Source organism: Humulus lupulus, chromosome 5, assembly GCF_963169125.1.
Source record: "Humulus lupulus chromosome 5, drHumLupu1.1, whole genome shotgun sequence".
Lineage (NCBI taxonomy): Eukaryota > Viridiplantae > Streptophyta > Magnoliopsida > Rosales > Cannabaceae > Humulus > Humulus lupulus.
In genome coordinates, this window is record NC_084797.1 from 82,753,617 (window position 1) to 82,770,543 (window position 16,927).

The 16,927-nt window shown below is 41.0% G+C and overlaps 1 protein-coding gene across 1 annotated transcript; it reads left to right on the top strand.

The window, feature by feature from the left end:
- Positions 1 to 7,515: 7,515 nt before the first annotated feature.
- LOC133779262 (uncharacterized) lies at positions 7,516 to 8,024 on the top strand. The gene is made up of 2 exons (XM_062219244.1): positions 7,516 to 7,657; positions 7,734 to 8,024. The coding sequence occupies exons 1-2, from the start codon at positions 7,544 to 7,546 to the stop codon at positions 8,022 to 8,024; spliced, it is 405 nt and encodes a 134-aa protein (XP_062075228.1). The 5' UTR covers positions 7,516 to 7,543.
- Positions 8,025 to 16,927: the final 8,903 nt, after the last annotated feature.

Here is a 16,927-nt window from a genome sequence, read left to right on the forward strand (position 1 = left end):
TCCTTTTAGATAATAATAGTCTTTTTCAAGACAATATAGATATTTGAAAGGGTACAATAATAAAAATAAAATCAACAAAATTAAACATAAAATACTTGTGGAAACAGTAAAAAAAATAAGAAAAACTACTAATCTTCGACCTTCCTCTTCTTATTGGCGTGATCTTCTCCGATCATCATCTTCTTTGTTGGGTTTTCACTGATACGACGAAGAAATTTCATAGTTACCTCTTTGTGGTCTTCATGTGGCACCTTCTCAATCTGTTTGCAATTTTCTCTTGATCTTTGCTAGTTCAATTTGCAATTTATTTATTTCCTCCTTCAAGTTTTCAACATATAACTTGGTTAGTTCCCTTCTCATTGTCTTTGATATACTGGCAAATGGATAAGGAATTCGACCACCATCTTCAAAATGTGTACCATCTCCAACCTTGGTGATTGGTAAGGTAGGCAAAGTTTCGGCAATCTTCATCAAGGATTGAAGATTCTCAATCATTCCTTCTACTAGAGACAAGTATTCTTGATCTACATCAGACATGGCTAAGAGTATAAAGAGATGATAAAAATTGTGTTAATTTTTTTACTAAAATAATAAGATATGTAGAGGTTCAAATTAAGGTGTGTGATATATAAATAAGTAGGGTTTCAAAGACAAGTGCCTGTTCAATTTTTTTAATAAATTTCGACCAAGACCACTAAATAATTACATAATTTTTGGCCATTTAATAGGGAATTGGATATTATTGGAAAGTAGATAATATGGTTATTTTATTAATAAATATGAAACACTTGAGCACATAAGATTCAGCCACCTATGTTATTTTGAAAATAATGGTAATTGGCAATTGTTAATAAATCCAGCAAATTATTAACAAAATTTTGGAATTGATAGTTATATTATAACATTAAATAACAAAACAACTTCCAATGTAGTACATTTGATTCCCTAAAGAAAATAAAGAGGAACATATGGTTATTTTTTATTTGAACCATGCATGTGATTGAAAAGCAAAGACTCATGATAATTAATTTCATATTCAACATCAAATAGTTGTTGCCTCCAAAACAAGTCTTCCTTCTCCGAACCTTCAATAAAAGATAACGCTAAATCTTTTTGAGCTTGTTCAATATCTTTCAAATCCAAAGGATTTGTCGAGTATCGTTGGATTACCAGATCTGCCAAGATCATCCTTATTGTACTTCTTTCATGAAAAATTTGCAAGAGGCGCGACTGAATATCATCCCGCAAAGCATGTAAGTCTCCAGTGATGAATCTTTCTTTGCATTTGGAAATGGAATGACGGCGAAAAATTTCCATCATAAATTTGTTATGCATTATGTTGTGACTCATCTTGAACTATCACTTTTCAATAATGAATAATGTTGTCACTTATATAGTATGCTTTTATTATTATTCATAATTAACAATGCAATATGAGAGTTCAATGCATTTCTCATTAAAATGGTTACATTGATTATAAAGAGATGTAACATGTTCCAACCTATAACAATTAAATATTCAATTGGTAATTTAGAAAATATATTTACATATCTAAACAAAAATATATATTTGTTTTTTAAAAAAAAATTAAAGTAATTAAGATAGGCTTTTATTATAGTTTTTATAGCATTTTTCATTACTATTATTACAGTGATTAAATATAAATTGATAATTTCGAGAAGACCTTTTACATATCCAAGAATTATAATTGTGGCATGTGTGTTTTAGTATTTATCATAGTTAAGGGATGTGTGTTTGGGTATTATGTAACATTTTAGTTTTTAATAATTTGTATAGTTTTTGAGATCTACAAAGATATATTAAATAAATTACTATATTTTATATTTAATATACATTTCGATAATTAATATTAATAAATAATTATAGTTATTTTATGTAATTTTTTAATTTTTTATTAATTTTAAAAGTTATCAAATTCTAAAAAAATATTAAATAAATTACTAAATTTTAGATTAATTATAATTTCTTAAAATTATTATTAATAAATAATTATAGTTACTTAAAATATATTATGGTTTAGTGAGAAATTATTATCATAAGTTACTCTTAACATTTTGCCATTTACTTATCGTAACAATTTATAATGTTCATGTGTTGAAGAACATTGCAAACAAATAAATTGAAGAATATTGTAGAGAAACTAAAATTCATAAAATAAAATTCATAGACGAAAAATTACAAAGAGAAGAAAACTAATATTGTCAAAATAAAAACTTTAATAAGAAATAACATTTTTCAAAATTTGAGTAGACTATTATCTTTATTTTCACCATGAACAATCTTCAAGAGTTCTTGGAGCCAAAAGTGTTCTTCCTTCTCTACAGCATGGATGAATTTCTGAATGATGATATGTTGAGAAAGTTGCATCTTGCGTGCCTCAGGACTCCATAGGCGACTTGAGATGCATTGAGATGAAAAGAGAGACCCAAGTTTAGTCTTTCTGGTACAGAGAAGAACCAAGAGTTGATTGATTTCATCCTTCTTCTTTTTTATATCTACCGATGTGGTGAGATCTTTAAGATTAATAGTTATATTATCAGATAGTAATTCAACAAATTTATTGAGGAACACATCGTCTTGTTCCATATCCTTCACGTCTTCCAATTGTTTTTTCCTTTTTCTTTTTCCTCATCCGTAACATCTGCCCATTTTCGCTTCCCTTTTGCTATATGATCAATGTCTTCAATTTTTGGCTTATTTATCTGTACATCGTTACTGTCGTCCATTTTTTTCTTGCCTTCCTCAAAAATAATAATATCAGTCATTTTTTGCTTCTCTTTCTCCATATCGTTGACCATATCTTTGTTTTGATTCTCTTTATCGATAGTCTTGATACTCTCATTGTTTTCATTCTCTTTCTCCATATCGTTGATGTACTCCATTTTTTTTATTATGTTTCTCTATTTTTTAGGTTATCTTTGTAAATTCTTGACCTACATATATAAAGAGTTTTTATAACCTAACTAGATGAAAAAATAATTAGAAATTAAAAAAAATCATTTATTCAATTTCATAAATTTCGAAATTCTCATAAAAATTGTATACCACACACCTTTTTATAAATGTATTTAATTACTAGTTTAACTTCCAATACAAAGTTTAAGTTTTAAATTATAATAAAATTATTATGACTTTATTGTAAATGCAATTGTTCAACTACCCATCATTTATTACTATTATTATTTGAAATACACACCTATATAATATTTCAAAAAATTCGGCCAAAATAATAAAGGTAATTATTTATATATTTATTGCATTTTTCGATTTTGAGAAATTTTTGCTTATCAATTTAGTAGGTTTTTCTTTCATTAATTTTTTTTTTCCATAAAGGAATCCAAATTTTCAATAATTTTTTTTTAAAAAATAAATAGGAAAATATAACCAATTCATTTAGTTACAAATTTTAGTTACATATCGTTGATGTACTCCGTTTTTTTATTATGTTTATCTATTTTTTAGGTTATCTTTGTAAATTCTTGACCTACATATATAAAGAGTTTTTATAACCTAACTAGATGAAAAAAATAATTAGAAATTAAAAAAAAATTCATTTATTCAATTTAATAAATTTCGAAATTCTCATAAAAATTGTATACCACACACCTTTTTATAAATGTATTTAATTACCAGTTTAACTTTGTTGACGCCGTTTTTCGTCAACAGATAAAAGAAGAGAGCACGTAAACAATTAAAGACAATGGCCAAAAGAAACAAACGAATCAAACACACGGTTTTTTACGTGGTTCAGCAGTTAAATTTGCCTAGTCCACGAGTCTCTGTTATTAATCTCAAGATTATCTCTGAACAATTCTTTAGCATGAATTCTCCAGAGTTTTCTCTCAAGGATCAGAATTTCGGTCCTTTACAATGGTGCATGGCTTCTCTATTTATAGAGAAGGATGCAGAATACTATCCCACATATTTTGGGTAGTTACTCTTTTGTGAATAAAAATAAATGGCTTTAAATGCCAATAATCAGATATAAAAGGAAACATCCCCCAAGGATCAGGGGGCGTATAACTGAATTAAATAATATCCCACAATTCTTGGGGATTTACATCAATTAATGAGGGCTACATCTCATAGTTATAATACTTGTAGATATTCAAGGTGTTATAACGTATCTTCAAGGCTCCAGCATTTCAGGTCTCATGTCATTGTGCGAGCCACTGACATCTCCCGAGCTAACGTTGCTTTCGAGATGGGACATCGAGCTCAAGACCCATGCTCCGAAGTTCCTGAGGATGAAGGTGTTCTCGGAGCTACCTTTCGAGATCGAGATCATTTCGAGATCACCGCATTCGAGATCATATATCATACTTTGCAGGCTCGACTTACAATCCTAGATCACTCTAATCCTCACGGGACCATTTGTTGCGAACTCAGCTTTCGAGGTCATATTTACTATGGCTCGAAATCTGGGTATAACATCTTGCCCCCTCAAAAGTATTTGTTCGAATCCTAAGAGAAGGAAACTTTTGAACTACTCTTCCTGGGAACCATACCGTCACACTCTTGAAAATGGACACGTGCCAGATGGGTATTGCTCACTTTAGGTACTTGAGTACCTTGGGAACACGCCCACGATCGTTCGTCTGACAACTTTTCGGCGCCATCTTGTCACCGATCCCCATCCATTCGATCTGTTGAGGATTTTAATCAACGCTCCTGATTAATTTAGTTTTCCCACCTATATATACAAGACCCCCTCTTCGTCTTCTTCTCATTTGTTCATCGTAAACCAGAAAGGGAAAAAAAAAAAAACAAGAAAGCCAGAAACTTTCTTAAGAAGCTTCCGTCCCGTGCATGTTTTCTCGACCCAAGAAACAGAAGAATCCTGGTCTGTTCGAGTCAGTGAGTTCTTTCCTGCAACCTCTTCTCCGAACGACGATCTTGCTGCAATCACCATCACTGTGTAAGTATGCCATTTTTGTTTTTAGCTTTTTTTTTATGTCGTACTTGTTGCGTATGCTAGTTTGCGTTACTAGAATGATACGATAGGAGGTTTTGAATCAATAGGCTTTTATGTTTTCTGGATGTTCGCCTCTGGTTTATGTCCAGTTTTTTCCTTTGAACGGAGTTTCAACTTTTTGGGTTTTGAAAATTTTAGGCCATGTTTCTTGTACACTAAGTTTTCGGGTAAAAACCCTTGTTCTTGACAATTACACGAAACCCAAAAATGCCCTTTCCTGGCTAACCGCCACCTTTCTTTCCCTTGAATTTCGGGATTTTCAAAAAATCATCCACGTTCTTTTTCTTCCCTGTGGAACACGCGCTCTGACTCTTTAGTGAGGGTCTTAATACTTAGTTTCTTGCCCTTAGATCCCCGAGCTCATCCCATCGAGCTCGTGATTCTTGCATGCATGGCCCTCACCATTTTTTCTTTCTCGTTAGATGTCACAGAACCCGGAAAGGCGGTGGGGGTCATTACGAGCAATCCCTTACGAGCCCAAATCTCTAAGCCCGGAATCGGTCTTTGCCCGGAACCAACGTCGGATAAAAGAATACGAGCTTGCGCGCGAGCAGGAGGACATTCGAGCCCACTATCGTCGTCAGATAGACGAGGTCATTGAAAAGAAGAGAAAAGTCCTTCGGGAAGCCATCTATCCGGAGCCCAACCCAGGACCTAGGCCAATTCCCCTCGACCCAGCGTTAAAAGTCACGGTTGCATGCCACCCAGGGGAACTCCAGTTTTCCTTAATGACGGAGCCTTCATCTTCACAGGCTAGGAGGGAGATGTTTGAAGCCGAATTCTACCAGAGCTCGGTTACCACCACCGACCAAATAACTGATATCTTGGCCCTCCATGGCCTTAGTTCGTTGGACACACTGAAGTGTCGAGCTCCGACAAGGCATGAACGGAGCTGTTTCGCCCCTGGGGGTCGCGATTCCAGTGTGAAATACGCGGCCTGGAGCCAGGAACATATAAGGGCAGGAGCTTTGCTGCCCCTGAAGTCTATTTTCAGAGACTTCATTGATTTCGTTGGGTTGGCTCCATTCCAACTCAACACCAATTCATACAGGGTGCTGTCTGCCCTGAGGTCCTTGTTCCACGAGCTGGGGTGGACAGGGCCTGCACCTCAAGAGATTTTATATCTCTTTTGTTTGAAGAGTAATCCCTCCAGAGCTCGAGGAGGAGATGGTTTTTACTATCTTTCGAGCTACCCCCAAGAGACAAAGATTTTTGAAGATCTTCCAAACCACCCTCCTGACTCCAAGAAGGCTTTTTTCTGGACAGACGGTCTGTCCCCGTCTCGACATCGTTCTTTCAGGCGGATTCGTAAGTACTCTTGTTACTATTTTTTTTGAGCTCGGAGTTTTAGCCCTTAAGACCATACTTAGCTGAAATGTGCTTCGCCTTTCAGCTAATTTTCAGCGTCCCTCCCCCTCCAAGACAATGAGGGAACACAGAGAGGCCTTGCTCGGACTTCCTTATGGCAGGAGGTCTCTCTCATATCTTCTTCATGAGGACCAGCTCCGAGCCTGTGGGTTGTTGGGAGAAGGCCAGTCAACCTCTGACTGGTCTAATAAAAAATACGAACATTGGGAGGAGGTGCCACAGCCCACAAACACCCTTCTTCCGAGGAGAGAAAAGAGGGCACCTCTCCCGGTTCGCTTGAGGAGTCCACGATCTGGGAACGAAGCCAACGACGAAGCCTTGAGCTCGGACTCAGATGAAGGTAAAACCCTTCCTACTTCGAGAATGTGGTCCCCCACTTTGCTAAAACACAGGCCCAATAGACTAGTCTCGTGCCCACAGGATAGACACCACTTCTACATATGGAGTTGGGTAGATAACTGTGTCCATAGGTTTGATAGTGGGCTCGGGAAATACGACACTATGTACACCACGGATGAGGTGTGGAATGGGATAGCTGTGCAGTATGGGACCAATGATTATAGGGACCTTTCGAGGTTATCACCAACTTATAGGGAAGGCACTCCCCCTGCCTCTTCTGAAGACGGGGGAATTTCATGGTCCCCAAGCTCAAGCTCGGGGGAAAGTTCCAGTTAGGTTTTTTCTACCACCACTCTATACGTGATACCGAAGTAACTTGTACACCTCTTTTACTGACTCACTGTGTTGACCTGTGCAGGCGATATGGACTCCGACCTCGACGCCCTTATCAACAATGCGGGTGCCAAGAGGAGCAAACGCCCCAGGGCAGGGGGACTGAAAACCAGCTAGCCTGGGAAAGGCTCCAAGAGATCTAGGAAAACGCCTCCTCCTCCCCCGCCGGCTTCGAGCTCTGCTGCTGCGTCGACTGGCCAGACTAACGCCCCCACGACGATGCCATCCTCGCAGGCCGTCGTCTCTGCGGTGGCACCGGCCTCGCAGGCTGGTATCCCTGCCGTGGTCGAATCCCAACCTCCTGTGGTGGGTCAAACGTCTTTTACTCAGCTCGCCAAGAGACCTTCTGCTTCTCGTGCTCAGAAGCTAACCATCTCCACCCATATGGACTCGTATGTGGTGGATAACGCTGCCGGACCTCATGGATCTACGCTGATTTCGGATGTCATGTCCCGGATCGGCCAGAGCTACGGCAGTTTCGAGGCTCCTCAGTGGCAGTGCCTAACTGGCACCCGAGACCGCACTGTCCTGTACGAGAAGAGTATCGAGCACACTGCCGCGGTAAGTACCCTTCTATATTCCTTTTGCTTACATTCATACTGTCTCGAGGCTAATGGTGGTTTTTTCCTTTTTTTAGGCTCTTGCTTTCACTGCCCAGCTCAATTACGAGCTGAACAACGAGATCCATTCGAGCAGGACCCACGCCCAAGAGGAGAGGGACCTCCACCTTAGAGCGAATGATGACCTGAAGGCGGCGAATACTAAGCTCGAGGCAGTGGTTAAGGAGCGTGAGGAAATGGCCAAGGAGCTCGGAAAGCTGAAAACTGAACTCGAGGAGCAAAAGAAAGATAACATCCAGCTTCGGGAGACCAATAAGAAGCTCGAGGAAGACAAGATTTACATTTCTTTAACTAATCCTTTTACATGATTTACATTTCTTGGCTCGAAATATTTTGCACATTTATAATTGATGAACCGGTTATGTTTATTTATGCATACAAACATAGTTTGGATTTAGGCTCGAAATTCGATGCATTCATGCATAGTTTATTCGAATTATCCGCTTCCGACCTCGTTACTTATCAAGGTCGGATATTACTTTAACCATGAACTTGAAAGTACTTATATGGTATGTAATATGAATGATTTGGTTATATCTTTTTTAGTTACTTTTCCTCATCCTCAGTATTTTAGCTCCGAGGTTAAGAGTTCGAAACTATATTTCTAAGATATTCCAGCCTCGACTCTGACTTATCTCGCAATAGGTTTAGGCTCCCATTTATCATCGATCGATAATTTGGCTGGTTTGTTCCAAACCTGTTGTGTTTGCACATCTGGTTAACTCCAAATACTTTGTTTTTGATGGTTCGGTTATATCCGAACTATCTAAGCTCGCGTACTTTCTAAGCTCGCGTATTTGATCATGTCCAAATACTTTGTTTTTGATGGTTCGGTTATATTCGAACTATCTAAGCTCGCGTACTTGGTTATATCCAAATACTTTATATATATTTTTGATGGTTCGGTTATATCCGAACTATCTAAGCTCGCGTACTTGGTTATATCCAAATACTTTATATATATTTGTTTTTAATTTTTAAACTGGTGGTATGTATACCAATGATGCCCCCTTAATATCCTATGAGTGTGACCATAGGTTATTAAATTAAGAGAGATTGCAAAAATAAAAATAAATTACATGTGAAACAAAGTAGACATTTTATTTGATGAAATTCAAAAACAAACTAACATAGATAGAAAATCATGGTTACAGGCAACACTTTTCCTACACTATTGATAATAAGGTCTAAGGTGTTCGCCATTCCATGCTCGTGGTATGAGGCTCCCATCTAATCTCGCAAGTTTGTATACGCCAGGGCGGATGACTGATTCTACTAGTATGGTCCTTCCCAGTTTGGCCCGAGTACTCCTGCTTCTGGATCTCGGGTTGCTAAGAATACGCGTCTCAATACCAGATCTCCTACTCCGAACTTTCGATCTCGAACCCTGTTATTGAAATATCTTATGGTTCGTTGCTGGTAAGCAGCATTTCTCAGCTGAGCCTCCTCCCTTTTTTCTTCGATCAAGTCTAGGGTTTCTTCGAGCTGAGTATGATTGGAACTTTGGTCGTAAATCTGAGTTCGAATCGTTGGAATTTCGAACTCAATGGGCAACATTGCCTCGCAGCCGTATGCTAGAGAAAATGGGGTATGTCCAGTTGATGTCCGAGCTGTAGTTCTATATCCCCAAAGGACTTGAGGTAATTCCTCAAGCCATCGTCCCTTTGCTTCTTCCAACTTTTTCTTCAAAGAACTTTTGAGAGTTTTATTAACGGCTTCGACCTGACCATTCGCCTGAGGGTGAGCCACTGACGAAAAGCTCTTTATTATACCGTTCTTGTTACAAAATTTGGTAAATAAGTCGCAATCAAACTGGGTTCCGTTGTCAGACACAATCTTTCTTGGCACTCCATATCGGCATACGATGTTCTTTACTACGAAATCTAGGATCTTCTTCAAAGTTATGGTCGCCAATGGTTCAGCCTCCGTCCATTTTGTGAAGTAATCAACCGCGACCACAGCATACTTTACTCCTCCTTTGCCAGTTGGGAGTGAGCCTATGAGGTCGATGCCCCATATCGCAAAAGGCCATGGGGATGTCAACATGGTCAGTTCGGAAGGTGGAGCTCGGGGTATCGTGGCGAATCTCTGGCATTTGTCGCACTTTTTCACGTACTCGAAAGAGTCCGTTTTAATGGTTGGCCAGAAATATCCTTGGCATACAATCTTCTTGGACAGGCTATGCCCCCTGGTATGGTCTCCGCAGAACCCTTCATGAATTTCTTCAATAATCTTCTTTGCCTCGGGAGGAGTTACACATCTGAGCAATGGCATGGAATACCCTCTTCTGTATAGCCTCCCGTTCAGGATGGTGTAACAAGGAAGTTGATACATTAGTTTCCGAGCCTGATTTCGATCTTTTGGAAGAATTCCATTTTCGAGATACTCAACTATCGGGCTCATCCAGGTCGGCTCTGTCTCGATCATACACACATCTTCCTCGTCAGGCTCAGTAATGCTGGGTGCTGACAGGTGTTCTACGGGTACAACATTCAGCTCCTCATTTTCGGCGGAGGTGGCGAGCAGAGCTAAGGCATCTGCATTTGAGTTTTGTTCTCGGGGAACCTGTTTGATTGCATAAAACTCAAAAAACTCTAATGCGGACTTTGCCTTCTCCAGATAAGCTGCCATTTTTGTGCCACGAGCCTGGTATTCTCCCAAGATTTGATTAACCACGAGCTGGGAGTCGTTGTAGCAATGTATAGCTTTGGCCTTGAGCTCTTTTGCTATTCGTAGTCCCGCAAGTAAAGCCTCGTACTCAGCTTCATTATTAGATGCTTTAAAGCCGAACCTTAACGCAGAGTGAAATTTGCTCCCTACAGGAGTGATCAGAATAACTCCTGCCCCTGCTCCATTTTCATTTGACGACCCGTAGACGTAAAGTTTCCACAGCTCGTGGGCCGTGGTTGTTACCTCGTCGTCGGCGATACCGGTGCACTCCACTATGAAATCCGCCAACGCTTGTGCCTTGATGGTCGTTCTCGGATGGTAGGTGATCTCGAACTGTCCGAGCTCAACAGCCCACTTTAGGAGTCGACCAGACACCTCTGGTTTAGACAAGACTTGCCTTAGTGGTTGATCTGTTAGTACATGGATAGGATGTGCCTGAAAGTAAGGGCGGAGCTTTCGAGATGAGTGGATCAGACTGAGGGCGAGCTTCTCCATCAGTGGATATCTTGACTCTGCCCCCAGTAATCTTTTACTGATATAGTAGACGGGTTTCTGTATTCTCTCTTCCTCTCGAACGAGCACCGCGCTTATCGCGTGTTCGGTAGTTGAGAGGTATAGGAACAGTACTTCTCCCGTCTCAGGCTTTGATAGGATGGGCGGTTCGGCTAAGTGCTTTTTGAGCTCCTGAAAGGCTAGCTCGCACTCATCTGTCCATTCGAACTTCTTACTTCCTTTCAATAAGTTGAAGAATGGGAGACCGCGGTCCGTTGACTTCGAGATGAACCTGCTCAGAGCTGCCATCCTGCCAGTCAGGCTTTGAACATCTTTATGCTTTCGAGGTGAAGGCATATCGATCAAGGCCTTTATTTTGTCGGGATTAGCCTCGATCCCACGAGAATTGACAATGAAACCCAGAAATTTTCCTGAAGACACCCCAAAAGTGCACTTCTGAGGATTCAACTTCATGTTGTATTTTCTGAGCACGCCAAAGCACTCTTCGAGGTCATCAACATGGTTCTTGTTAAGTTGAGACTTTACAAGCATGTCGTCAACATAAACTTCCATGTTGTTCCCTATTTGCTCTGAGAACATCATGTTTACGAGCCGCTGGTACGTGGCTCCAGCATTCTTGAGTCCGAATGGCATGACATTGTAGCAGTAGAGCCCTTTATCTGTGATGAAGCTCGTATGCTCTTGGTCGGGGGAATGCATGGGAATCTGGTTATATCCAGAATAGGCATCCATGAACGACATCAGACCATGCCCCGCCGTGGCGTCTACGAGCTGGTCAATTCTCGGCAGGGGAAAATAGTCTTTTGGGCAGGCCTTGTTGAGGTCCGAGTAGTCAATGCATGTCCTCCACGTCACATTGGGCTTCGGGACCAACACTGGACTGGCCACCCAGTCAGGGTAAAAAGCGTCCCATATGAAATTATTTGCTTTCAGCCTGTCCACTTCCTCCTTTAGTGCTTTCTTTCTGTCTTCATCCAGCTGCCTTCGCTTTTGCTGCTTCGGGGGAAAGCTTTTGTCTATATTCAATGCGTGGCTCGCTACATTAGGGCTTATTCCCACCATGTCGGAGTGTGACCACGCGAAGACATCCTGGTTTTTCTTCAGAAAGCAAATTAATTGCTATTTTGATTCGTCTTGGAGGTGTTTCCCGCCCTTCACCTTCTTTGAGGGATCAGCTTCATCGAGCTGAACCTCTTCGAGCTCCTCCAAAGGTTGGAGTTCAACTTTTTCCTCAATCCTTGGATCGATCTCCTCATCAATTTCTAAAACTGTCCCATCTTTATTTTGTATGACAACGAGTGCTTGAGCGCTCGTTTGTTTCTTTCCCCTCAAGGAAATGCTGTAGCACTCCCTTCCTGCCAATTGATCTCCTTTCAATGTTCCGACCCCGCTTGGAGTTGGGAACTTAAGGGCTAGATGCCTTACAGATGAAACTGCCCCCAGCCCGACCAGGGCGGGTCTCCCGAGCAGTACATTGTAGGCAGATGGTAACTCTACTACCACGAACTCCATCATCTTGGTCACCGAGACTGGATAGTCTCCCAAGGTCACAGGGAGTTCGATGGACCCCATACAGGCAGTTCCTTCTCCAGAAAAGCCGTACAAAGTGGTTGCACAAGCCTTTAGGTCGCGAAGGGAGAGTCCCATTTTCTCTAGTGTTGCTTTATAAAGAATGTTAACTGAGCTCCCATTGTCTATGAGAACTCGGCGCACTCTTTTTTTGGCAAGCTGCAGGGTGATGACAAGTGGATCATGATGAGGGAACTGGACATGGGAGGCATCTTCCTCGGTGAAGGTTATAGGCTGAGTTTCAACCCTTTGGCTTTTTGGTGCCCTTGGTTCGGGTTCATAAGGAGACCCGTCCCCTGTCTTCAGCTCATTCACATATCGCTTTTGAGCATTTCTACCCCCTCCTGCGAGATGAGGACCTCCCGAGATGGTTATTACGTCCTCTCCATCTATCGGCGGAGGCCTGTCTTCTTCCCGAGATCGGGAGTTATTATTTTGTGCTGCTGGAAGCGCGGCTACTCTCTGGCTGGCAGTAGTCTGTCCAGTACTCTGGTTTTTGACATACTGCCGGCACTCATCAGTTGTGTGTCCGGTGTCCCTATGAAACCGGCAATACTTACTGGAATCCCTTTTGGACTTTTGATTCCTCATAGGGTCCGGAAGCCTGAAGGGGACCTGGTTTTCATTAGCTAGGTATATATTTTCCCGAGACTCGTTGAGCTCGGTGTGTACTTTATATACGGAGTAATACCTTTCTCCTTTCTTTTTCTTTCCCCCTTCAGCCTCCAGGTTATTTCCCTCGCTCTTTTTCCTCTTAGAGGGATTCTCTGAGGTAGGCTGTGAAGCTGCTGGGTCAGCCGAGGTTGAGGCGGAGTTAATGTTTATCGTTGTAGTTTCGGCTTGCGAGGTCGCTTTTAGCGTTGACCTCGCCTCCTCTACATTGACAAATCTCTGCGCCCGCTTGTTAAACTCGGTTATTGACCTCACCGGTTTCCCTTGCATGTCATCCCACAGGGCACTTCCAGGTAACACACCAGCTTGGATTGCCATCAAGTGCCCACTGTCATCCACATCTCGAGCTCGGACGACCTCTAGATTAAATCTTGTCAGGTAGCTTTTCAGTGTTTCGCCTGGTTGTTGTCGGACGTTAGTCAAAGTGGACGCCTCTGGCCTGACTCCCATCATAGCCTGGAACTGCTTCTTGAAGTCTCTAGACAATTGATCCCACGAAGTTATCGAGTGTCTCTTGTACTTCTCGAACCAACTCTTGGCAGGTCCGGTCAATGATGTCGGAAACAACATGCACCTGAGCTCGTAACCTACGTTACTGGCTCTCATAATAGTGTTGAATGTACTTAGGTGGCTACATGGGTCGGTTTTTCCTTCAAACGCTGGGACGTGAGGAATCCGGAACCCTTGAGGAAACTGAGTGTTAGAAATATTGGGAGCAAACGACTCGAGCTCCTCATCAGAGTCCTCGTATCGACCACTCCCTCGTTCATTCTTCAAAAGCCTAAAGGCTTTTTCGAGCTGATCAATCCTTTCTTGGACTGGGTCCTTAGGTGGTGCCTGGAATTGATAGTCATTAATCGCGATCCCAGGCTCGCGTCTCCGTGAGGGATCTCTACGCCCATTCAGATGATTCCTTAGATCCGGATTTGTCTGATCTCCTTTCCCCCTGCTCTGATTCAGATGATTTCGCAGGTCAGGATGACTCTTGTGATTTCCAGTATTTTTACGACCCCGGTCGTGTTTACTGACGGACCTAGTTTCTCCGGACTCATCACTGGTGAAACTCATTGATCGGTCATTTCGTGGTGGATCCTTTCTACGTCGCCTTGTCTCCGCAGTGCGAGATCGGGACGTCTGACTTCTTTCAGATGGCGCGCCTCTCCGCTCCTGAAACGTCTCCCTGTTTCCTTGTCTTTCCCCTGTACGCCCTTGATCCTGATCTCGACCAGGTTGAGCGTTTCTGCGGGGAGGTGAAGGATATCTTATGGGAGACGGAGGGAACCGTATAGGTGATGGTGGTTGTCGTCCTTGCCTCGGCCTAGAGGGTCCAGAATTTGCCCGAGATGGGCCAGTTGCGTTCGGTGCACTACCAGGAACCTGAGTCCGAGCCTCGGCAGGAGCTCGGTTGTTCTCAGTTCCTGTAGGCGCTTCCACAGGTGGATTAGGCGGGACCCAAGCTCGGGTACTCCTCTGAGGCCTAGAAGGAGCAGATGGCTCTGCTGGTGCTGGAGGTTGTGCCGGCCTCCTTGTGGCAGCATTTTTTCGTGGACGTCCACGGGGCCTCCGGGGAGGAACGTGCACGTCCCTTGGAGGAGGGACTTGGTCTTCGCGCGGAGGCGGGGGCTGAGCCACCTGCGCCTCTGCGGCTATCCTAGTCAACTCCTCGTTACGTTTGTTGGCTTCTGCCAACAACTGTTTCAGCTGCCGATTCTCCAATTCTACAATAGGGACATAACGTTCAGGGTTATAGTACATGTCCTCATCCCTTGGTTGTGGAGGTGGTCCCCGGGAATCAGAGGACCCACTCCTTTCATCAGCGTCCGGGTTCTCCATTGGCTGTTTTCCAGGACGCCTTGGGTAATTTTCTTCAGGAGTGTTCTGATTGCTTGCAGCCATGAATCTCTCAGGGATGGATGCTTGAGCCTCTCAATGAAAGCACCAAACTGTTGACGCCGTTTTTCGTCAACAGATAAAAGAAGAGAGCACGTAAACAATTAAAGACAATGGCCAAAAGAAACAAACGAATCAAACACACGGTTTTTTACGTGGTTCAGCAGTTAAATCTGCCTAGTCCACGAGTCTCTGTTATTAATCTCAAGATTATCTCTGAACAATTCTTTAGCATGAATTCTCCAGAGTTTTCTCTCAAGGATCAGAATTTCGGTCCTTTACAATGGTGCATGGCTTCTCTATTTATAGAGAAGGATACAGAATACTATCCCACATATTTTGGGTAGTTACTCTTTTGTGAATAAAAATAAATGGCTTTAAATGCCAATAATCAGATATAAAAGGAAACGTCCCCCAAGGATCAGGGGGCGTATAACTGAATTAAATAATATCCCACAATTCTTGGGGATTTACATCAATTAATGAGGGCTACATCTCATAGTTATAATACTTGTAGATATTCAAGGTGTTATAACGTATCTTCAAGGCTCCAGCATTTCAGGTCTCATGTCATTGTGCGAGCCACTGACATCTCCCGAGCTAACGTTGCTTTCGAGATGGGACATCGAGCTCAAGACCCATGCTCCGAAGTTCCTGAGGATGAAGGTGTTCTCGGAGCTACCTTTCGAGATCGAGATCATTTCGAGATCACCGCATTCGAGATCATATATCATACTTTGCAGGCTCGACTTACAATCCTAGATCACTCTAATCCTCACGGGACCATTTGTTGCGAACTCAGCTTTCGAGGTCATATTTACTATGGCTCGAAATCTGGGTATAACAAACTTCTAATACAAAGTTTAAGTTTTAAATTATAATAAAATTATTAAGACTTTATTGTAAAGGCAATTGTTCAACTACCCATCATTTATTACTATTATTATTTGAAATACACACTTATATAATATTTCAAAAAATTAGGCCAAAATAATAAAGGTAATTATTTATATATTTATTGCATATTTTGATTTTGAGAAATTTTTGCTTATCAATTTAATAGGTTTTTCTTTCATTAATTTTTTTTCCATAAAGGAATCCAAAATTTCGAACATGCTATTATTATTAGTTACAAATTTTGGTCAAATTTTCAATAATTTTTAAAAAAAAATAAATAAATAGGAAAATATAACCAATTCTCATGAATGATGCATATAAGTTATTTTTAATAAAATATACATGAAAAATAATAAAAAATTTCGACAAAATAAAATAAAAAACTTGAAATTCGTAATAATATTAGAGAGATTAATGTAAGAATCAATCACTAGGACTGAAGAACAATGTCATAACAAACTCATAAACTTACAAAATAAAACAAAGAAGAAACTTGATAATAATTTAAGTAAAATAATAAAACTGATAATCTACTCATCCTGGTCGGAGTTCAAATCAATTCCACTGATATCGATTTTTTCATCCTCCAAGAGAACTTTCATATTCTTTTTGAATAGTTCTTCGTTGCCACCCAATAATTGATCGAAGACGTCTTCGTCATTCATCCTCACCTTCTGAAGTTCTTCTCTCCAAAGTTCAATTTCATATTCCAAATTTTCAACCATAAGAGAAGTCAAACATTTTCTTCTTTGTTGTTGCTTCTTGGCAAAAAGGACAATTTTAGACTCCGATTCGCTTTCACTTTGAGAAGTCTCTTCTTTGGAAAATGTTTTGACGATGGATAATTGGCGTTCCAGCAGTTCAATCATTGAAAGAATAGGTACATGGAAAGTTATAAAGTCTTCCATAATAATGAAAAATTGTTTAGAAGAGATGTAGGAATTTTCTAGAGAAACTGATGAAGAGATATATATTTTTATGAAAACTATTCAATCTACTT